Source organism: Culicoides brevitarsis, chromosome 1 (assembly GCF_036172545.1).
Source record: "Culicoides brevitarsis isolate CSIRO-B50_1 chromosome 1, AGI_CSIRO_Cbre_v1, whole genome shotgun sequence".
NCBI classification, from domain to species: Eukaryota; Metazoa; Arthropoda; class Insecta; order Diptera; family Ceratopogonidae; genus Culicoides; species Culicoides brevitarsis.
The window spans coordinates 27,753,522-27,776,790 of record NC_087085.1 but is presented as its reverse complement, the minus strand read 5'-3'; the positions used below and the strand labels follow the sequence as shown (position 1 = coordinate 27,776,790).

Below are 23,269 nucleotides of genomic sequence, written 5' to 3'. Positions count from 1 at the left end.
ATATATATTTTCTAATAGGGCATATCAAAATTAAGAACACCATGAATTTTTCAATGAAAATTTGTAATTGAATGATGGTTTCTCAAATGATCAGCTAAATTATTTAGAACTTTGATAAAAAATTTTTAAAATAAAGAAAATTTATTCAAAAAATTCAACATTTTTTATTTTTTTTAATTTTTAAAATTGTCCACATATTTATGTTATTCTTGCTTCACTCTACAAAAAAAATAAGCCCGCTTTGGTGCGGACTATGGTAGTATTAAAGTAGGTCTCGAGATATGAACAAAACTATATCGATATTAACCCGACCCCTTATTGTTTTAAAAGTTAAGACCTTTTGAAGTTTTTAAAGGTTTTTTTCATTGACATTCTCCAAGATAACTTCCATAAGTTGCCCTACAACTTCAAAGTAGTAAAAAAAAATCATTTTCTATCATAAAATCCGTAAAAGTCCACTAAACCGCATGGTTGTTTTTTTGAAATTGTAGTAAATTTTATGTTCTTTTTAATGAGCAACATGGTTTTTTGATTTGTCTGACGCAGATTTCCTTAACTACAACTTTATTTAATTTTTTTTTTTTGCCACAAAAATTTTTTTTTGTGTCTAAAAGTTAGTTTATCGTGTTTTATGATCAAAATCCCCACAATACCTAAAATTTGAGCGAAAAATGTTGATCCGTTAAAAAGATAGCAAGTACCTATATTTGGCTATTTTGGAGGCGTTTTCGAGGTACCTTCATCTTATATCGTAAGGAAAAATCAACTTAAATGCAGAGTGTTGTATATCGTTGGAAAGAAGATGAAATTTCTGACAAAATGAGATCATTTTTAACATAATCTAGTAAAGCTTTTGGTCTTTGAAGGTTCAAAAAGTACGTTCTTTGGCCATTTTTAGGGGCTTTTTAAGGCTGTAGAATAGTTTAATGGGCCATAATGGGATAAATTTGGTTTTAAAATGTTGCTGAGAAAATTTCACAAAAGTCTGTCATACTTCATAATCTTCTTAGAATGAATAAGTCGAAAAACAAACACATTTAGTATTAAGTCATCCAGCTCGCACGTTAATCGAACTTAAATCGACTATATCTTCCATTTTTTAAACTTTTATCTACAAACAATATTCTACACTTTTATACGAAAATTTCTCAACAACTTTTTTAAACCAATAATTTTGCATTTTGACCAATTAAACTTGCCCACAGCCTTTGAAAACCTCCAAAAATGGTCAAAAAACGCACTTATTGAAGCATAAAGGCTTAAGAACTCGACCAAATCAAAGCAAAATAGGTGTCATTTTGTCAGAAATTTCATCCTTTTTCCAACGATATACAACACTTTGCATTTAAGTTGATTTTTCTTTACGATATAAGATGAAGGTACCTCAAAAATGCCTCCAAAATAGCCAAATATAGGTACTTGCTATCTTTTTAACGGATCAACATTTTTCGCTCAAATTTTAGGTATCGTGGGGATTTTGATCATAGAACACGATAAACTAACTTTTAGACACAAAAAAAATTTTGTGGCAAAAAAAAAATTTTAAATAAAGTTGTAGTTAAAAGTCAAAAATATCAAAATTTTTTGGAAAAAATCACTTTTTTCTGACTTCAAACTACCCTTGAAAATTTACCAAATTCAAAAAAACTTTTCTGAAAAAAAATTTTCGCTGTATCTTTTCGTATCAAGAATTTTTAAGTTGAAGTGCAACATATGGAAGTTACCTTGGAGAATGTCAATGAAAACCCTTAAAAAATTCAAAAGGTCATAACTTTTGAAACGTTAGGGGTTGGGATGAGATCGATACATGTATCAGCTTCATGGATGTCAAGTGAACAAGAGAGAGAGTGAAGGGAGAAAAAATATTTTTTATCCCGCGTCAAGAGAGGATACGCAAGTTCAAAAATCCTCCCGCCTCGTAAAGAAAAAATTGAACTGCTATCGGCATCCATAAGCTTCAAAAAATGCATGTTAATCTCGCCTTTTTCCACAAAATCACTAAATTTGTCAATAAATACATCAAAAGAGTATCGTAAAGTTGTCAAAGTAAAAGCGAGATTATCCATCATTTACAAAAATTGATGCAATTTTTTTTCTCTCACTCATATTTTCTCCTTCCGTGGACGAAAAATGTCAAAAAAAATTAGTTGGAAGCTTGAAGATAATGCTGGAGAATAACATATAACGCCTCCAAAATCAAAAATTTCGCCAAAAGCTCTTCTTATTTGCATCTTAATCACCACAAAATGACAAAATTTCTGGATATCGACGTTCATTGTGTACAATAAAGAATTCTCAAAGCTCCAAATTGTTTCACAAAACATTAAATTATTGTTGACAATTATGATGAACGATGAATATATTTTTGTAAAAATGATATTCAGTTTGCGACAGTTTGCATCATAATTTCAAAAAACTTCAATGTAAATGATGCACAAAATTAACCAAAACAACAATTTCTCTTCATATTGATATGACGACTGACGTTCGCTGACGATATTTGCTCTCCAACAGACAGTACATGAAAGATAACGGAAACTGCGATGCCTTAAATTAAAGCTGTGTGCGTAAAACGACGAATAGATTCTTGTACCATGGCAGCTCACAAATATTAACAAAAAAAATGATAAAAATAGCAATCCAAATGGTAAAAGTCCACTGGTAACAGGTCAAAATGTGCAAATCCCATCAAAGTTAAAGCCTTAAGGCAGCATCTTAAGCAATTATGGCTTGAAGGAAAGATGCAGGCTGACTGATGAGTTATAAAATGATGATAAAAAACAGCTCCAACACAAAAACTTCCGAGCATCAAAACGTTTTCGGTGGTTATTCTCGATAATGAAAGTTAAAATACGATGACAAAATCCAAGCACAAATTCAATAAAGTGTATACACACACTACTGCACTTCAAATGTCTTTGTTCTTATATATCGTGTAATTAATTGTCTTTAGGAAACACGTGAAACTGACGAATTCTTTTTTAATAATTTTTTGATCGATTTTTTTTATTCACGCTCTGCTACAAATGTTTCAGCTTCGTAGTTTCGTAACAAATAAAAAAATTACACTTGAATTTGAAGTTATTATTTAGAAATTATTTTATTTAAATTTTAATTAATTGTTCGATGTTTATGGTTGGATGTCAAGTGAACAAGAGAGAGAGCCCCATTAGAGAAAAAAATTTTTTTTTCCCGCGTCAAGAGAGGATACGCAAGGTCAAACAATACATCTTTGTTCATATCTCGAGACCTACTTTAAGACTGCCATAGTCCGCACTTAAGCGGAGGGTACTTTTTGTTGTTGTACACTGTACAGTGTTATTCATGACAATTCATTTTAGACAATAAAAAACTTTTTTCTATTGAAAATATTTAAAATAAACTTAAAACTTAAGATTTTGATTGTATTCCAAAGAAAATCAATTTGCCCTATTAGAGAATATGCCTAATCTCAGATATAGAATTCTTTAGTGTGCTACAATTACCTTGAATAAACTTGCGAAAGTACTTTCGCAAGTAAATTCATGCGAGCTTGTGTTGTCTTGGCTTCGCTTCTAATATATTTTTTGCCGTTGAGCAGCACAACGATTACCTCGAAGACTGTTGGCATATCTCCTAAAGCTTCGGCTAGTTCTTCTTCTAATTCCATTTTTTATTTTTTTTTTCACTAGATTTTGTTACTTTTTTCTTAGAATTTCTCAAATATTTTATCTGAATGTGGAACAAAAAAAAAGTACCCGGTGCTAACTAGACTGTAGTATCCGACGAACCAATATAGCGTTCCGACGAACCAATATAGCGTTCCGACGAACCAAAATTTTGCGTTTTATGCTCAGAGTTTTATGTGACACATCACCCGATATCAGACGATCAATTCCAAGATATTTTTTGTAAACTTTGGCTAATTTTAAACAGCCTTTCCGAAGGATTAGGCTTACCTATCAAAAATAATAAATCCGCCTCACAAAGAAAATTTTTTCTCGGAAATTCACATAAATTGACATTTTTTCATGCGTTTTTATCAAAATGTCATTTTATCTCCGAACTTTTGCTCCTGACCATCAATTCCAAGATATTTTTCGAAAACTTTGGCTAACTTTGAACAGCCTTTCTTTACCTTCAAAACATACGAAAAATGACAAAAAATCATCAAAAATTGGTTGAAATATATAAATTTTGTTATATTTTGTAATTTTTCAAAGGGTTAGACTAATTTTCACCGAAAAAAATTAAAAAATTTATAATTTGGAATTTGACAAAAAATTTTTAAATTTCAAAAAAGTCGTTAAAAATTTTTTTAAAATTTTTAAAAATTTTTTTGTTTCGAAAATTGTCTTAATGTTAAAATAAAAGATTTAAAATGTCTTTAAAGCACACAATTGAATATTAAAACTCTTTAAAAATAGTGAAAAAGATGGAAAAATCATTAAAATCATTGTTTTCCATTATCATTATTAATTACTCCCACCTCCTTACTTTTTGAGGTTCAAAATAATGTGAAACATTTTTTGAAATTGTACTTGCCTAACATAAAAATTTTTTAAAAAAATTTGACAGCTGTCAAAAAAATTGACACATGTCAAAAAATTTTGAGGGCTATCAAAAATCTACAGCTGTCAAAAATCACACTCCTGAAAAAATAGGTATACCTCAAAAATAAATAAAATTTAAAAATTTTTGACACCTGTCAAAAAACTTGACAGCTGTCAAAAATTATGACGTCCTACATTCGTCGTTTGCCCAAAAATCACACTTATGTACCCAAAACGCTAATATAAACGCAAAATTTTGGTTCGTCGGAACGCTATATTGGTTCGTCGGATACTACAGTCCAGTCCGGTGCTTGGGTTCGCACTTTAGCAGTCTTAAAGTAGGTCTCAAGATGTTTACTATCTTTATCTGTATTGACGTTATCCAAAGCCGCAGAGATTTCAGAAGTTATGACCATTTAAAGTTTTTAAGGGTTTTCATAGACATTTTCCTATGTCACTTCCATAAGTTGCACTACAATTTCAAAATTCTTGATACGAGAAGATTCAGCTTAAAATTTTACGCATATTTAAAAAAAAATTATTGATTTGGGTGAATTTTTAAGGGAGTTATGGAAGCTCAAAGTTAGAAAAATGTGATTTTTTCTAAAAAAAAAATGAGATTTTTGACTTTTGAGGTCTGATGCGCCAGATAAATTTAAAAATAATATAACTCATCTGAAAGGGCATAAAATTTACTACAATTTCAAAAGAACAACCATGGAGTTTGGTGGACTTTTACGAATTTTATGATAGAAAAACGAATGATAGGTCAACAAATATTTTCTTCAAAAATGAACATTTTTCAAATTTTGAGGTCTACTCTGTTGTTTAATGTATCAAGTGTCATATATCGTTAAAAGGGCATAAAGTTTGCAACATTATAGAAAAAAATCCGAATCAAGTTTAACTGAGATTTTTGGAAGTTAAGTTCAAAAATGTTCAAATTTTGACTAAAAATAGACTGCCTAAATGTTGTATGCTTTTGAAAAATAGACAACATTTTCTATCTATCAAAAAAAATCCCGGTGAAATTTGGTTAATATTTTGGGAAAAAGTTGTACTAAAATGCGTTAAAATGATTTTTATGAGTCCGAAATCTATACTTTTAATTTATACACATTTTTTTTTAATTTCCAAAGTATTTTTGGCTCATTTACTTGCAAAATATAGCATTTTAAGCCATTTTAGCTCATACAGTGAAAATTCTATCATAGGGCACTCAAAATTCAAATAAGTGTACCAATAAGAGAATATTTATTTTCTAATACAGGGATTCCATCGAGCGATTGAAAATTTTCAATTTTTCAAACTCGATTTTTTGAAGGTTTCAACACGTCAATAGGAAGAAAACAATCTTAATTTAACATAACCGAAGAGATTTTCTCAGAATTCCTTGTATAACATTAAATTTTTTTCTGATAAATTTGGGATTTTTTGTGTTTGAAATTTCAAGCAAAAATTTCAAACTTTTTGAAATGAAAAAAATCTATCAAATACATCACCCATGATATTAAATTTGATATTGGCAGATAGCTACTGTTCTATACTACAGTTCCCTATGCTGCAATTACGTGTTTTAAGCGTAATACACAAATTTCTGTGTCACATTTGTGGCGTATACGATGTGTGGATTTCAAACGCATTTTAAGTCATTTTTTTTAAATTTTTGACAAAATTAATTCACCAATCAATCTGAATTTTTGTATACGTAAGGTTCTTTGGATTTCTTTTTGGAAAAAACACAAAAATTACAAAATTTAACAAAATAAGATGTTTATTTAGATTGCACCCTTTTCATAGTCGTTTTAGAGCCTTATGTCAAAGCTTAAGATAGTGTATGGTTTTTGTCTGTTTGATAAATATTGACTTCAATGACAATATAAAATTACAATAATTAAAAATAAAAATAACGCATTTAGAATATTTCAGTAATAAATATAATAGATAATAAATAAATATAAATAGAAAATAATAAATAAACCATCTAAAACTTTATTTTTCATCAAAAACAAAATTTTACAAAATTTGTGATTTAGATCACAGTTTTTGAATTATGACTTCTCGCTAATTAAGAGCTGCTGGAACAAAACTTTATATATGTATATTTGGTTTAAGCTTATGAAATTCCCTCTTCAGGTACACTATGCACCTTGATCGGACTCTTAAAGATTATGAAGGTGCAGTTCACTGAACTCTGTGATTTTACCGGATTTTGCAAGGTTCCCCGAAGTGTACCTCCATATTGACTATTTCAGTTCAAAAAATTCGAAATCTCTTAAATTTATAGTCCAGCAAAAAAATCGATCTCCAAACGTGACAAAAAGTATAAAATAAATTTAAAAACAAAAATTACTCACCGAATCCCTCATCCACATACGAATTTTGGGGCGGTTTATAACGCGGATCTGTCGTCTCCATCGGATAATACAACTGAAAAGACTCAAATCCGCCCGACAACAACTGAATCGGAGCTTTTCTATTAAAATCCATATCCCAATTTTGCAGCACATCATTCAAGACCCACACAGGCGACTCCGTCACAAACTCACAACTGCTCTGATCCAGCAAAATAATATGACTTTTAATCAATCGCTGAGACCATTTAACTTTTTCCGCATCCTTCAAATGTCCCGCAATTTTGCCCACTGTCACACCTTTCACCAAAATCTCCTCCGGCACATTCAGCACCGGCTCATACTTGATTCGGGATGCGGCAAAATCGCGCGACGGTCGACAATCGATCACCAACAAACTGAATCCGCAATCCTTGATGTGCTCGTAAAATTGCTTCGGACTGACAGTTGTGGGAATTTTTATCGTTTCGTTCACTGGTGACGACGGACTTTGGAAATTTTCTTCAGCAGATGCCAATTCTGCCATGAATTCTCGATTTAATTCTGGATATTGCTTGGCATATCGTTGTCGTAAATTTTCCGCAATCACCTCGAGCGTATCCAAAGTTCGTTCCAGGCCTTTTGGGCCGCCAAGCAAAGTCGTAATTTGGTCTCGTTGACTTTTGAATTGCGGCGTTTTCTTGATAGATTCCAGCAAATTGAAGAATCGGATGTAATAGACGTACGATTTCTCCTCGTCACCTTCCAAATTCTTCTCTTCCGCCTCTTTGAAGAGTCTCGCCATCGAATTCAGGACACTTTATCGGAAAAATAATTAGTGAGGTGTTCGAAGAAACGAAAAAAAAATCATTGTTTACCTTGTTCCACTTTGAGTTTTGGAGATTTTCACTTCGCCCATGTCTTGCAGCTCGTTAAACGTTTTCGCAACGTACAAAGGCTTCTTTTGTGACATGACTGGAGCACACTTGAGGTAATGTAACTACGTTTTTACAACAGTTTTCGTCGATTTTCTCGATATTCATTAATTATTTTTGTCAATTTTCCATTTATTTTGACGTTTTATCACTTGTCACATTCAAAATTTTCAGCCGTTAACACAAAATTCAATTTTTTTAGTAATTTTAAGTATTTTTCTTTATTAATTCAACATTAAATTACATTAATTATTACAAGACGCGATAATGATAGAAGTTCATAAGAGTCACACAAAAGTTCCATCCGATTATGAGAGTCACTATGTACACCAGCAGTGCGATGGGCATCACCGCGAGGATTGCTCGTGTATTTTTGAGATGATTTATGCCTGAAAAATGCAATTTTTAGTAAAATTTCAACGAAAAAAAATTAAAAACCTACAATTATATCCCAAAAAAGTGATGTAAACGTAATATCCGATCGCTAGTAACCACAACGTATTCCCGAAAAGTCGGGAAAAGAACCAATCTTGACTGATAATTGCGTTATAGAAGAACAATTGGATGAAATGGATGATAATTAGTGGTGGATAAAATGCATTTAAATGCACGTCGAAGGCGTAACCCCATTCGACATCCTTCGCCAACGAGTCTACGCGCATATATTTGTTGACCAGGAACCACAATATCGACGCCGTGATGATGCCACATAAGATACAATCGACAAAAACGACGTAAAAAAGGAAGTAAATTGTTTGTCCGAGACCTAATCGAAGCACCCACGCAAATCCGAGGGATGTGACTAAAAATAAAATTACGAAATTTCATAAAAATTTAATTTTCGGAGATATTTTTGAAGGATTTCTCACCACAAAGACTGATGACGAGTAACACAAGAAATGCTGGATCATCTCTGGCATACTGTAATTTCGTTTCTGGAACACAAAAAATTAATTTTAATTAAATTTTCATTTTTTTCTTAGGAAAAACTTACGTTTCCTGTAGCTGAAATTCCTGTAAACTTGTTGTGGGTTATAAAAAAGGTAAGCAATCTGCCAGAGAGCAAACTCAAAATCCATTTGATCGAATTTAAAGAGTCTCCGGATGAATTTGTAGGTCTTATTTGTGGCGGTGGCACACGTAAAATTTATCGGCGGCGGCAACGGCGATTGCGTTCTCGAGACATAGCTAAAGGAGGATCGCCCGCTAATCGAGGGCGTTGGTGAAGTTGCGTATTTCATCGTGTTTTTCAGCCTTTTCTCATGAAAAAAATCACAAATTTTAGTGACGACGACTTTTGTTTGTTTTGGTTTGAATTAGCAGCGCGGCAAATTGCCACTTTGACAGCAAAGTGACAGACAGACATTGTGAAAATTGAAATTGGAAAAAATATTCGCTTCGATTAAACGGAAAATTACAATGTCTGGCCACAATTATTATGGCTTTACGCATGGAGGAACGCAATATGGGTGAGTAGCGCATCGGGATTCGAACAAAGTTGTGGAAACGTTTTCGTCGTTTCCGGGAAAATCCTGAAAATACGGTTTCGCTGTGGTGTTGTACGGTGCGACATTAAAAACGACTAATTTTTGTGGAAAATCCAGAAATTCCCGTGAAAATTAGTGATGAGTCACGATTTTTACGGAGGAATTTTCGATAAAAGTAGTTTTTATTGCGTTTCCGGGGATTTTTCGCGAGATTTTCGGCATTTTTCGTTTTCCGTGTGAAATGCCGGCCGATAATGGCGTCTTCGACATTTTGGATCGATATCCAAAGTGTGGAGTGAGTGAAAAGTTTTTCATTTATTTTTTGTTTTTTGCAGCGCACCAACGGGAACTTATGCGCCGCAGCCGTTTCCGGGTCAACCGCCGTATCCGCCAGCGCCGGCTCCGCAACAGTACGCAGGTAAGTCCCGTTTCCGGGCTAAAATCCAATTAGATAAAAGTTAGTTTGTACAAAGACGGCGAAATTTGTCTCGCGTGTTGTGCATAAAAATATTTTTATCTAAAATTTCCCAAACTGTGACACTAATTCGAAGGTACTACTTCAGCTCCTGCAGCGACATACGATTATGGGTACGCTCGGCCGCCACAAACGTACGACACTTCCAAAACTTACTATCAGCAAGCAGGAACTCCGGGCTATGCGGCTCCTGCGCAACCCTATGACACGGCGAGTGCGACAAGTGCCAAGGTTTGTTCCGCCACGCGACACGAGACACGATTCAAATTAAATTGAAAAAAAAATTTTTTTTTCGTTAAAAGGCTGCAGTTACTTATGCACAACCCGTGAGACCCCCTCAGGTAAATCAGAAATCTTATGCTACAAACACTCCAGGCTACCAGACGCAAGCGGGCGCCAATCCGGCAGCGAATGCAGCAAATAAGCCACAAGGAGGCGCCGATGGGACAGCGACATACTCGAATTACGATGCCGCCTTGTACAGTGCAGCGAGTTTGTATGCCGCGCAACAACAGGCAGGCGCAAAGCCCCCGAATAATGGGTAAGTTGTATCAAAGTTGCAGTCAGGCTTGAATGATCTAGATCAAAAATCAAAAAAAAAATGACACGATTTTTTTTGAGTGACAATTTTATTTTTGGTTTGACCTGAAAAATATAAAAAAAATGAAACATTGATTTTTTTTGTATTTGATTTTAAATAAAAATAAATTAACAAAACCTCAAAAAATTAAAGAATAATTTTTTAGAATCCTTTAATTTAACTTTAATGATAATTTTTGATTTAAAAAAGTTTTAGGTCGTAAAAAATTTCGTAATAAACAAAAATAAAATTAAAATAAAACTCAATTAAATAAAGAACATTTCAGAATTCAAAAAACGAATGAAAAAATAATATAAAAAAAACAAATTTTTTTATTTTATCGAAAGATTTTTTAAATTTGTTCAAAAATTAAAAAAATGGATTTTTTACAGTAATTAAATTTTTTTTATTTTTTAGGCCGCTCCAAATTTTTTTTGAACTTTTTGTCCCATGCCCCATTTCAAAAGTCGCAAGTCTAATGGGGAAAAATAAATAAAAAAAGTTAAAAATTTCTTCAAAATTGACCGTTTTTTGGTCTTCTTTTCATATTTTTTCAAATAATTTCATAAATTTTTTAAAAAATTTTTTTTTTTTAAGAATTTTTGCGTTGAAAATCGTATGTTAACATGAATTTTCTTCGTTAAAATTTTTTTTCTAAAAACTTATTTCTCAAAATTTTTTGAAGTTTTTTTTTACGATTTTTTTTTTTTTAATTTTTAATTTAAATACTCTGAAAAAATTTAAAATTATCATCAATTTATATATCATAAAAACAATAAAAATATTTATCAAGGACCAAAAATTTTTAAAATTTTATCATTTTGTATGAAAAAGTATTTCAAAATTTTTTTTTTATTTTGAAAAATTTTGAAAAAAAGTTTTTGGGACAAAAAGTTCGAAAAAAATTTGGAGCGGCCTTAATGAAAAATTTAAAAAAAAATCTTTTTCAGTCAATTTTTTACGAAAAGTTTTTATTTAAAAATTTAAAAAGTTTAGTCAAAAATTTTAAAGATATTTTTGTAAATTAATTTGCAAATTCAGTCTTTTTTACTATTTTTTTTGAATTTTATTTCTTACCCTTTTGATATTTTTAATTAATTTTCAGTGGAAATGCTGCCCGTGGCGGCTGGAAGAACTTCAAACCTGGCGTCGGAGCAAAAGCAGGCAAATTTTTCCCGAAAGCTGCTCCGAAACCGCAACAAATCCACTACTGCGAAGTGTGCAAGATCAGTTGTGCCGGTCCGCAGACGTATCGCGAGCACTTGGAGGGACAGAAACACAAGAAACGCGAAGCCCTCCAAAAGCAAACGGAAACGACGAAGGAGCAGCCCACAAGTCGCACCGTGAATTGCTTGCATTGTGAATTGTGTGATGTTACATGTACAGGAAATGATGCCTACGCGGCGCACGTTCGCGGTTCCAAGCATCAAAAAGTCGTCAAGCTCCACACGAAGCTAGGCAAGCCGATTCCCTCGTCGGAGCCGCAAGTAATCGGCAAGAAGGGCGGCGAAGGTGAAGGCGGCGAAAGTGATACGATCGAAGATGTGCAACCCGTGGGCAACGATTACATCGAAGAACTCAAAGACGAGGAGGGCAAAGTGATCAGTTTCAATTGCAAACTCTGCGATTGCAAGTTCAACGATCCAAATGCGAAGGAGATGCACATGAAGGGTCGTCGTCATCGTCTGCAATACAAGAAAAAAGTGCAGCCCGATTTGGTGGTCGAAGTTAAGCCAAATATGCGGAATCGCAAACCCGACAAAAGACATGCGCGCGAAGACTTTTGGAATCGTCGCCGCACCGGCATGGAAGAGGAAGGTGAAACAGGGACAGGAGGTGGTGCTCCGCCACCCTTTTGGGGAAGTCGTTACGACGAGGAATACGAATACTGGATGCAACGCGGCGGATTTATCGGAAGAGGACCTGCGGGACCGCCTGGCATGTTTTTCAACATTATGCGCGAAAGACGTCCCGAAACGGCTGACGATCGTCATGTTGTTGCGCATCACGCCGAAATCTATCCTAAAGAGGAGGAATTGAAGAATATCCAGAGAATTGTTTCGCATACGGAACGTGCTCTGAAATTGGTGTCGGACACTATGGCGGGCATCAAACAAGATCTGAAAGTTGGAAATGCGGTTCCGTCACCCACGAAACCAAAAACGGAGGAACAAAAACAGGAAGACAACTCGGAACAAACTACAACGACAGACGGGGCGACGACAAACGCCGAAGACAAAAACGATCAAAATGCCACCGAAAACGGCGGAAATAAGGAAGCTAATCAGATGATATCATTCCACAAGGATGCCGATGCCGTTGGATCTGTTCGTATGCTCAAAGGCGTTATGCGTGTTGGATTACTTGCAAAAGGTAAGTTTTTGCCATTTTATTTAAAAACCAAAATTTTTAAAAATGATAGAGAAAAAAATATTCTTTATCGAAATTTCGTCAACTTAAAATTTTTGACTCAAAATTAAAGAAAATACATTTTTCAAAATGATATTTTTTTTTTAAATTTAATTTTTTTATGTGACCAATTTTTCCCATCTTATCAAAGCAATTTTGGACAATTTTAGTGTAAAAATTTTTATAAAATATTTTTTTAAAAACGAAAAAAATTGATAACGTCGATTTTAATTTTTTTTTTTTTGAAAATTATTTTTAAATTAAATAAAAATTACTTGAAATCTGAAATTTTTAGCAGCTAAATTTTACATTATGAAACGGTTAAATTTAAATTATTACAATTTTTGAGCGAGCAAAATTTTTTTTTAAATATTTTTACAATTTTTAGTATTTTTTATTTCAAAACCTAAATATCGAAAATTATCGAAATTTAAACAAAAATCCTTCTGAAAAATTACAACTAAATTTAAAATATATTTTAAGCTACCAAAAAATTTTAAAAAAAGAGTACATAAAAATTTATTTTTATTATTTAAATAATTAATTATATTACGTTCAAAAAATGTAAAAAATATTTATTTATTTTTTTTTTTCAAATTAAAAAAAAAATCAGTCAAAAATTTTTTTATTTATTTTTACTATTTTTTTTTTTTTTGAAAAATTAAAAATAATAAATTATTTGCTTAATTGCCATTCATTATGTAAAATTTTTAACAAAATTTTTTTGTAGGTCTTCTTTTACGTGGCGACAAAGACGTCCAACTCGTCGTTTTGTGCGCCGAAAAACCGACAACCACCTTGCTTCGTCGCGTCGCCCAAGAGCTCCCGATCCAACTGAAAACAATCACCGAAGAATTCAAGTATACCGTCACGCTTGCCGTCACCGAGAGTGCCGTAAATGTCACCGATGGCATCGTAACCGTCAAAGTTTCGCTCACATCTCCCCTCTTACGGGAACAAGGTAAGCAAAAGTGCTCATGCATTTTCTGCAGGACATGATTTAGGGACGGTTTCGAACAACCAGTTTCATTCCAAACACTCTTTCTCACACTCTTTTTGACCGAATTTTTATCCATCTAGAATAGTTTTCTCTAGGAAAGTTTTTTTTCTGTATTTCACGTTGAAGAAAAATAATGAAATTGGTGTTTCGAAGTTCGTTTTCAAGAAAAAAAAAGAACAAAATTTGGAGTGATAAGCGAAAAACTGACAAAGGCCTATTTTATTCGAAAAAAAAAAAAATATTTCGTTACCTAAAAAGACTCAAAAGACACGAAAAAAGTGATTTCACACCTTAAATGAACAACAAAAAGTGCAAAAACCCGAACAAAATAGGCTAAAATTATTTTTCATTATCAAGTCAAATGCCAAAGTGTCTTTACCGCTTTTAAAGTTTAAGGATTTGAGAAAAATTAAAATAAAAATTGGACATTTACACGAAAAAAAAAACTAGTGAAAAACCCCCGAAAAAGTCCGTGTCCAATCTTTATTCATGATTTGACTAGATGTTAAGGCAAAAAGCAAACACAGTGCAAGACACGGGACTCATCTTGCATTGATGTTCAGCAAAAAAAACGAAGAAAAACTAATCAATAGTGGAAAAATTGAAATATTAGTTGATGAGCTTTTCGTTCTTTTCCGGTTTCTGAAGACAAAAAAAAATTTCAAAGTGCAAAATTCAATTAAAAAAATTAAAGTCATCAACTGAAAATTCAAAAAAAAAAATCGAAAATGTGAATCATAAAAATAAATAAAATAAAATCATGGAAAATGATCAATGCAGCAACGATCGCGTTCTTATTCCGGTCAAAGAAAATCGGTTCGCAGGCCATAAAAAATATTAAAAAACAGGATTTTTGACCATATTCGACTTCATCACTCCAACCAACCCCCAAAAAACCCCCAAACTTCAGAGAGCGAACGAGACAGAGACTTCCATCAAATCATGTTCCTAAAAAATAAAAAAAAAATATTTATTAATAATATTTTATGGTCAAACACCCTGTAATGATATTAAAAATTATTTTTTTCTTTTTCTATTTCCAAATGTTTGAAAATTTTCAATAAAAAAAAATATTTAACATCGATAATAATAAAAAAAAAATCGAAAAATATTAACTCCAAAAGAAGCAAATGCAACGGCCGAGAGTACTGCAACCCCTCAAAACGAACAAACGAAATGTTCTGAAACAGATCTACTGCCCCGCGAACCTTGTCTACAGGCGCTTGCCGCATTGAGGCATGCTAAATGGTTCCAGGTTTGTTGATTTTATATTGAAACAAAAAAAAAATGAAAAATATAATAAAATAAAACGATGATTAACATTTTTGTATTTATATTACACACACTTAATTAGTTGAGCTTAAGAAAAAAAAAATAGAAATCTTGAGACAACAAGCACTTTTAATGTAATTTTCTTTGATAATTTTTTTTTATATTTTTATTTTTTTTTAATTTTGTAAATTTCTTATGATATCACGGAAAAAGTTCAAAGTGCTCGTTGTTGTAGAGATAAAAAAAAATTAAATTTCAAAAAATTTAAACATTTTTTTATTTCAAAACCAAAATTTAGGCTAGAGCAACGGGACTTCATTCGTGTGTGATGATCATGAGAATTATTCGTGACTTGTGTCAACGAGTTCCCATTTGGACGCCCTTCAATCAATGGGTAAGCTCAAATTTTTCGCTAGAATTAATTCAAAATTTAATTAAAACAAATTATTTTATAGGCAATGGAACTGTTTGTGGAAAAAGTAATTGCCTCAGCTGGCATGCCGCTCAGTCCGGGCGACAGTTTACGTCGCGTAATGGAAGCTTTTGCCTCGGGCACGCTCATTTACGGACCTGGCATCTTGGATCCGTGCGAAAAGGAACCGCAATGTGCGATTCGGGACTTGTCTAAACAACAACGAGAAGATATTACTCACTCCGCACAACAATATTTGCGATTTATCGCATTCCGGCAAATACATAAGGTGAGAATTTTATTAAAAGGGAGCTCAAAATTTATTTTAAAATTTTTGTTGAAATAAAAACTTTACGAAAATTTAATTTCAACCATGAACAATTAATTTTTTTGATATATTTTGTCATTTTTTAATCGTTTTAGACGAAATTTGACTAAAAAAAACTGAAAATCTCGAAGTTAAAAATTTGAAAAAAATATCTAAAAAGTCACCAAAAGCTGTGAGCTGCCTTTTACGGTCATGAAAAAATTCATAAAATTAAAAAAAAAAATTCTATAATAATCCTTAATAATTTTATGAAAAATCATCTCATAATATAAACTTCATAAATATTTATTCAAAATTAAAAATTTTAATAAAAACTTTGCTAAAAAACTAAAAACAAATCAAAAAATTGAGATTTTCGAAACAATTTTTTTTTATTTTTAACTGAATTTTTTGGATTTGCTTTTTAAATTTAAATATTTTGAATAATTTTCAAAAATTTGAAAAATGAGAAAAGAGACAAAATATTTGAAATACCTAATTTTTAACACCTTTAATTTTCACAAAAATCAAATTTTAATTAAATTTCTTTCTCCGTAGGTTCTTGGCATGGATCAATTGCCACCCCCGAAATTCCCACAAGCACGACAATGGCGATTCAATCGCAAACGCAGACGTTCTGGCACCGAAACAGGCGACTCTGAAAGTAAGTTCGCCCCAAAATCCATCAAAATTTTTACTAATTCTGCATTAAAAAATTTTAGCTGACGGTAAAATGGTCAAAAAAGACGATGCCGCCGTCGCCACCGCCAACAATGGAGCAGTTGCTGGTACAGTTACTGTCGCAATGGACACCGATACAAAGTAAAAATTCCTTAAAAGTATTTCATAAAAATATATAATTTATAGAAAGTAACAGAATAACTAGCAATTGATAATCCAATTTCATATAAAAAAATAATTTTTTTGAGTGACTTGTTGAAAAAAAAAATAATTGAACAAAAATTGATGATAGTTGCATTTTCGAATAATATTTAAACAAACAAAATAAACACAATAAATATCGTATACTCAACCATTTTAAATGTATTCAGTATGAAAAAAAGAAAAATATCAAAACTATCACTCACTATCAAATAACTAAACTACTAGAAACTTGACACTTGATGAGTAACGTAATATTATTATAAAAAAAAAGTTAGAATCGTTTGAAAAATTGAAAGATTTTGATGGAAACGTGTGTGTTAACTACATTTTTCTCTACTATTGTATTCTGTCTAAAAATGTAGTCGAAGGATTTCTTTCTTAACAATTGATAGAAGATAGCTAGAGGATGAAATTGTAAGGGAGTGAGGCTCTCATTTAATTATAAACTTAAAAAAAAACATACTAATCACCATCAAACAATAAAAATTAATTATTGAAATTGAACTAGAAATATTGTTTTTTATTTTTCCTACATTTTTTTTAGGATGAAATTTAAATTTAATTCCCAAAAAATAATTTTTTATTTTTTAATTTGAATTTTTTAGTTTAAAATTTCAAATTTTGCAAATTTAGATTTTTTTTTACAAATTGATCAGAACTTCTTTTTAAAATTTCTTTTAATTTTCATATTAAAACTTTTAGCCAATTTTAACATAGCAAAGAATTCAGAATTTTCGTATTTTTTCTTAAAAACTTTTTTTCTCAGATTTTTTTCTAAATAAAAAAATTATCATCATGACCTTTCCAAAAGTCTTCAAAATATAATTAATTAACCCTCTTTGCTGATTTTTTGAGCCCTAAAGCCTTAAAAGTGAGAATTTATCACTTTTGAACATCTCATTAAAATCGAAAATCTTGAATTAGCGTCAAAATATTCAAAACAAAAACAATGAAGTGCAAAAATTTTCCATTTTTCTCAATTTTCCACTAAAAATTTCCAATATTTTCACATTCAATTGGCTAAAAAGCCAATTTTATTCATTATTTAATCGCTAAACGATTAAAATTCATGAAGAACGATGGTAAGAAATCCCAAAAATTTAATTTTCTCTTATTCTCCTTCCTCTGACACCCAATTGCGTTTCTTGCAGGACTCGTCTCTTCCACAAAAACGGGCAAATATGCCACCAGCGAGCTCTTGGACCCTCGAAGGGGACGGCAAATTGCTCGAATACATGGAATCGATTGCCAAAGTAGGTTAAATGTCCTTCAAATTCACCCTTGACTCACTTGTTTCTCTTTCCATATTTGTAGAACTTGGAGAATCGATCGAACAAAACGATGAAGGACATGAACAACATGATGTTAAGCGTCGATGTTGCGTCTGTCGATCTCGAAAATGTGGGAAATAAGCTGCAACGCCTGCAACAAACGAAATTTATCGAGAATCGGGTACAAGATGAGGATGTTCAAGTGACGGATGACACAGAAATTGCTGAAAAACCACTGCTGGATGATGTGGAAGCAACAAAAATCGTCATGAACGACAGTTTAAAGATGCTGGAAAAGTGTTACAAGAAGATTTCGTTGGAGCAGGACGATGACGACGACAGTGATGGGGACGATGAGAGCTTGAGACACGTTTATAAGCCCATTAATCCGTATGACAAGCGAAATCCGTACATAATTGGTACGAAAGAATGGTTGGAAAAGATGCATATTGGCCTAGAAAATGACGATGACGAGTCCGAAGAGATTGACGACGATGATATTGATGATGAATCGGTCAAAGATGAGTCCACAGAGCTTGCGGTACCACAAAAACCGGATTCCAGCATTGCTTCTACCTCCCCCGAAGACGAAGAAGAGGAGGATTTATTGCCGCCCGTCAATCACGTGCATGTCCCGAACATGATAGCAACTCTGCCGGAAATTCTGAAACAAAATCAAGAGCATTTAGTGTCACCTGTCGCGCCAGCAAAAGTCCAACTGCCCAAAAACGAGCAAAATTTCTTCAGAAATCAACCAACTGTCGTCGCGCCATCAATTCCGACTATTCCGCAGCACTTTACGCAAAACTTTTTCGACGACGAGCCACCGGAGCTGGACAACATTTCCGTGGGACGTGAGTCGACGACACGTGCCGCCCCCAATTTGTTTACGGAAAGCGATGAAGAAAATGAGAATTTCATCAAAACAACAGCGGCGGCGACTCCGAATCGACAAACAATCGATGCAAAGGTGATAGATGAGCCAGATAAATCCGCGACGACGACGACGCCAGCAAATACAAACAATCGTAATCTATCAGGTGATAAGCAAGTGACAAACACGAGCCAGTCGTTGAATACGAGCAAAGTGAGCAACTTGTTTGAAGACTCGGACGACGATGAGGATTATTTCGATATCATTCGAAAGTCGAACAACAACAGTGCAACGAAAAGTGCAGCCGTGAGAGTACCGGAAAAGACAATGTCGGTGAATTTGGTCAAAGAAGATTCGCCAAAAATTGAGAAAAAGCCGGAATCTGTCATGGATCGCGTGGTTAAAAGTGTGCCTCCCAAAAAAGTTTCGAATTTGTTTGAAGATAGTGATGATGACGACGATTTTTTGTCGTCTATGAAGCCAAAGAGTGTCCTTACGAAGAAAGAAGAACCAAAAGTTGTGCCTGTTAAGCAAGTTATTGAGCAAAAAGAAGCTCCAAAAGTTGAAAAAACCATCGTAGCGCCGAAAAAACTTCAAAAATCGTTGTTCGACAGTGATGATGATGACGATTTTATGGCTCCGTTACCAAAATCTGAGCCGAAAAAGCAAGAAAAAGTGGAGGAAGTGAAGCCAAAAGTTGTTCAAGAGCCTAAAAAAGACGAACAAGTGAAGGTTTCGACCGCTTTAGAGCCTAAAAAGCAAGAAATTGTAGAAGATGTGAAAGCTGCAGTAGGTGTAGAGACGAAAAATGTTGTTCCTGAAACCACAAATGAAGAAAAAATTGGGGATTTCAAGGTTTTAGGTGAAGTAGAGTCGAAAAAAGCTATTGAAGTGAGATCAAAAGTCATCGAAGAACCCAAAAGAGAAGAAAAAACTGAAGAAATCAAGTCGAGAGTTGTTCAAGAGCCTAAAAAAGTTGATGAAATCAAACCAATAATCGTCCAAGAGCCTAAAAAAGAAGAAATAAAGTCACCAGAAACCCCAAAACAAGTGACTTTCTTCGAAGATGAGCCACCAGAAGACGATTTATTCGAAATTAAAAAGCCTAAAGTGACCGCTATTGAGAAGCCGGAGCACAAAATTTCAGAAAAACCTTTCGAAATTACGTCAGTTGTCATTGATGAACCCCAAAAGCCTCAAGAAACCGAAGAAAAATCTCAAAAATTGAAAAAAGATGTTGTCCCAGAGAGACCATCAACTTTACTTCCACCCGTCGATGACGAAAGTTTCACGAGTGTTCCTTCAATACCTGAAGATAATTTATTTTCACCCCAAAGTGACGCCTTTTTCACGCCAAATACCACAACAGGGTCAAGCACAACTCCCGTTACGCCCGTTTATCGGTCGTTTATTGATGATCTCCCGCCCGAGGATGACTATACGGTTCCCGCTACGTTCGACGACTTCGATTACAACCAAGAGGACAACGAAAATTTCGAAGAAAGTAACGCTAAAACGGCCACAGATCCGTTTTTGTTTAACGACGAGCCGCCAGAACTCACGGAAAATGTAAAAATCGACGAAGATAAGGTCGACAATTCGAAAGAAATTAAATCGGAAAGCTTCAAAAATAAATTTAAAATGTTTGAACCAGCAAAAGTGGATGCCGCAACAGAAGTTCCGAAGGAAAAGAAGGAAATTTCAAAGCCAGCACCGAAAAAGTTGAATGTAAATTTGAATATTAACGTTTCTGCGTTGCTTCCAGGTGCTAAAAGACCTTCTCCAAAGAAGCCAGAAGAAGAAGATGACGTCAAAATTGAAGAAAAACCTCAAAAAACGCCAGATCCAGTCCCGAATATTTCAAAACCAGCAGAATCTGAGCCAGTTGTCGCTACTCCAGCAAGGTACATCACAACTGAGGCACAGGAATCGTCAAATTTGTTAGTAAGTTTGAACAAAAATCGTGTAAAAGCGCCAAATACTCGAAAACCGTCGACGAGAAAGGCGCGCGTTCAAAGTTATCATGAATCGACAGTGAAAGGCGAGTCAATTAACGTTCTAGCGACCAATACGGAAGTCAAGGGCAAGGAACCTCCGTTGTCTGTGGCGGAAATGCTTCGAACGGAAAAGCTTAAGGATCAACTTTCAAGACGTTCGTTGAATTTCGATGAAGTTGACGAGTTTAAAGTGCCTTTGAAGAAAGATCTGAAACCGGAAGTGGCGGAAGTTGTACCAAAGCCTGAAATTTTGACGACTTCTGACCAAAAAGTCATCGAAAAAGAAGCTACAAAGCCAGTTGAGGCAACAAAAGTTGAAAAATCGGTTAAAACAGCAGCAGCTGAGCATAAAAAAGTTCAAAAAGAGACTCAACCAAAGTCAAAAGTACCAGAAAAAGTCGTTCAAGATGATCCTTTGAAGATCGTAGAACCCAAAACAGTTGAAAAAGTAGAGAAAATCGTCGAAAAGAAGCCTCCTGTTAATGTCGTTGCCCCACAAACTGTTGAAAAGTCTGTCAAAATCGATCAAAAACTCCCAGAAAAAGTTGTTGAACCAGTAAAAGCTCCAAAACTAGAGAAATCCAGTCCAAATCGGAAGCCTTTGCTCTTTGACGACGACGATGATGACGAAGACGACCCATTTTCCATCGTATCTCGTCCCAAAACTAAAGTTGCTGAGCCTCCAAAGCCCGTGGAACCAGCAGTTAAGCCCAAAGAGAAGTCCAAATCTTCTGTTTTTGCCAGTGACAGCGATGACGACGACCTCTTTTCCACAATAAAACCAAAATCTGCACCAAAAAAGGACGAAAAACCTCCAACTGAGCCCAAAAAGGAGCAAAAAACAACAAAATTACCAAAATTGTTCGACGATTCTGATGACGAGGACGATCTCTTTTCTGGCAAGACATCAAAAAAGAAGGAAATTGTCACAAGCACCGCAACAAAAAGCTCAAACATATCAAAGCCCGAACCAAAACCCGTTCAATCCAAAAGCATTTTTGGCAGTGACGATGACGGAGATGATCTTTTTAGTAAAGTGACTGTCCCCAAAAAGAAATCTTCAGTCACAAAGCCCAGTGACAGTCTCTTTGGAGACGATTCTGATGATGATTCCTTGTTTGGAGCTGCTTCAAGTAAAGGTTTGTCCTCGAGTTTCTCTAAAAATCAAAAATTTTCTAATAAATTTCTGTTTTTTAGGCAAATCTAAATCATCGAATAAGGTCGAATCGGGAACAAAAACTGGTGCGGTGAAGAAAACCACGTCGGTTGTTCAAAATGATCCGTTAGCGGACCTCTTGAAGTGAATCTAAATATATTTATATACTCAATGCTTATTTAAAAAATGAATTAAGTGTCATGCTACACCTCTAAAAAGGCTTTAAAAGCACATTCCATTCGAAATTTTATTATATTTTGCCATTTTCGGAGTATTTGAAGCTGAAATTGTTGTTATATTATGTAAAATGTATAATAAAAAAGTTGAAATCCGTTATTTGATGTCTTTGAAATACGGGCCTAAAATTTTTTGTTCTTCATAGGAGTGAATTTTCAAAAAGTCAAACTTCAGAATTTTTTTTAACAAAATTTAAATTTTTTGAAAAATTTTTTGACAAAAAATAATGAAATTTGAAGAGTTTCCAAATTTTTTCTGCTAAAATATTTTTTTTCTCATGATTCAGACTTCTTTAACTTAATTTCGAATTTTTTGTCCCAAAAAAATTTTTTCGCTTTGTATTTTTAGAACATCAAAAAAAATTGATTAAAAAAAATTTTTTTAAAGATTTTTAAATTGTTATTTTTTTCAACAAATGAAAAATGTTTAAAAATTAATTTTTTGTAAAAAAAGTTTTTTTTTTTTTTAAATAAAAATTAGGCCGCTCCAAATTTTTTTTGATGTTTTTGTCCCATACCCCATTTTAAAAGTCGAAAATCCAATGGGGCAAAATAAAAAAAAAAGTTGAAAATATCATCAAAATTGACCCTTTTTTGATCTTTTATCATAGTTTTTCATGAATTTTTCAAAAAATTTTTTTCATTTAAAAATTTTTAGAATTTTTTTTTCAAAAAAAATTTAAGTTATTTTCTATGATCAAAAATTTTTCAAAAAATTTTTTTTAAATTTTTTTTTTTTTAATACAAAATATAAATGTAAAAAACTCAAAACAACAAAAATATAAAAAAATTTTTTTTGAAATTTTTAACTAAAATGAAAAAAATTTTGAATTTTGAAATTTTTTGAAAAAATTTCAAATATTTTTTTTGCCCCCCCCATTTTTTTTTCAAAAATTTTATTTTTAATGAAAAAGTATTTCAACTTTTTTTTTTTTATTTTTTTGCCCTAAATTGTTATTTTTTTCAACAAAAAAAAAATAATTTAGAAAATTTTAGAATTTTGTTGAAAAAAATTTGGAGCGGCCTTGAAAAAAACTATTTAAAAAAAAAAATATTTTTTTTTTTAAAAAAATTTTAAAAAAAAAAAAAAAAAATGAAAAAATTAAAA

General features: G+C 32.9%; 4 protein-coding genes across 6 annotated transcripts in view; 2 read left to right on the top strand and 2 right to left on the bottom strand.

Annotated features, from left to right (window-relative positions):
• The window catches only part of LOC134827083 (ubiquitin carboxyl-terminal hydrolase 8-like), a 71,162-nt gene extending 63,241 nt beyond the window's left edge, over window positions 1-7,921 (bottom strand). The window contains exons 1-2 of the mRNA XM_063839619.1: window positions 7,744-7,921; window positions 6,890-7,683 (exon numbers count right to left, since the gene is read on the bottom strand). Of these exons, the coding sequence (XP_063695689.1) occupies window positions 6,890-7,683; window positions 7,744-7,838 (889 nt within the window). The 5' untranslated portion in view covers window positions 7,839-7,921. The remainder of the gene's footprint in view (window positions 1-6,889; window positions 7,684-7,743) is intronic.
• An 85-nt stretch (window positions 7,922-8,006) lies between these two features.
• LOC134838207 (protein unc-50 homolog) lies at window positions 8,007-9,110 on the bottom strand. Its single transcript, XM_063853682.1, has 4 exons — window positions 8,795-9,110; window positions 8,670-8,735; window positions 8,243-8,602; window positions 8,007-8,189 (listed from the first exon to the last, which is right to left on the bottom strand). Exons 1-4 carry the CDS (start codon window positions 9,039-9,041, stop codon window positions 8,053-8,055), a joined length of 810 nt encoding a protein of 269 aa, XP_063709752.1. The 5' UTR covers window positions 9,042-9,110; the 3' UTR covers window positions 8,007-8,052.
• Window positions 9,111-9,161: 51 nt separating this feature from the next.
• Window positions 9,162-17,138, top strand: LOC134828161 (zinc finger RNA-binding protein-like). 3 transcript variants are annotated; one of them, XM_063841153.1, is made up of 11 exons: window positions 9,162-9,269; window positions 9,623-9,705; window positions 9,851-9,993; window positions 10,065-10,303; window positions 11,448-12,715; window positions 13,482-13,712; window positions 14,876-15,006; window positions 15,322-15,417; window positions 15,479-15,724; window positions 16,301-16,406; window positions 16,465-17,138. In XM_063841153.1, exons 1-11 carry the CDS (start codon window positions 9,220-9,222, stop codon window positions 16,566-16,568), a joined length of 2,697 nt encoding a protein of 898 aa, XP_063697223.1. In that variant the 5' UTR covers window positions 9,162-9,219; the 3' UTR covers window positions 16,569-17,138. The 3 variants fall into 3 exon arrangements, with proteins under 3 accessions (XP_063697223.1, XP_063697222.1, XP_063697221.1); XM_063841152.1 differs by having other exon boundaries at window positions 9,839-9,993; window positions 14,879-15,006; XM_063841151.1 differs by having other exon boundaries at window positions 9,839-9,993.
• A 430-nt stretch (window positions 17,139-17,568) lies between these two features.
• On the top strand, window positions 17,569-22,251 carry LOC134837560 (WASH complex subunit 2-like). The gene is made up of 4 exons (XM_063852941.1): window positions 17,569-17,709; window positions 17,779-17,880; window positions 17,942-21,908; window positions 21,967-22,251. Exons 1-4 carry the CDS (start codon window positions 17,707-17,709, stop codon window positions 22,071-22,073), a joined length of 4,179 nt encoding a protein of 1,392 aa, XP_063709011.1. The 5' UTR covers window positions 17,569-17,706; the 3' UTR covers window positions 22,074-22,251.
• The last annotated feature ends 1,018 nt before the right edge of the window (window positions 22,252-23,269 follow it).

Excerpts from the sequence above, each read along its gene's own strand:
- LOC134837560 (XM_063852941.1), top strand. Across the intron at positions 17,881-17,941 it reads ACATGGAATCGATTGCCAAA|AACTTGGAGAATCGATCGAA; the intron begins GTAGGTTAAATG and ends CCATATTTGTAG. Across the intron at positions 21,909-21,966 it reads TGGAGCTGCTTCAAGTAAAG|GCAAATCTAAATCATCGAAT; the intron begins GTTTGTCCTCGA and ends TCTGTTTTTTAG.
- LOC134838207 (XM_063853682.1), bottom strand. The coding sequence starts at position 9,041 with ATGAAATACGCAACTTCACCAACGCCCTCGATTAGCGGGCGATCCTCC. Across the intron at positions 8,736-8,794 it reads GAATTTCAGCTACAGGAAAC|AAACGAAATTACAGTATGCC; the intron begins GTAAGTTTTTCC and ends TTTGTGTTCCAG. Across the intron at positions 8,603-8,669 it reads ACTCGTCATCAGTCTTTGTG|TCACATCCCTCGGATTTGCG; the intron begins GTGAGAAATCCT and ends TTTTATTTTTAG.
- LOC134828161 (XM_063841151.1), top strand. The coding sequence starts at position 9,220 with ATGTCTGGCCACAATTATTATGGCTTTACGCATGGAGGAACGCAATAT. Across the intron at positions 13,713-14,875 it reads TCCCCTCTTACGGGAACAAG|AAGCAAATGCAACGGCCGAG; the intron begins GTAAGCAAAAGT and ends TAACTCCAAAAG. Across the intron at positions 15,725-16,300 it reads CATTCCGGCAAATACATAAG|GTTCTTGGCATGGATCAATT; the intron begins GTGAGAATTTTA and ends CTTTCTCCGTAG.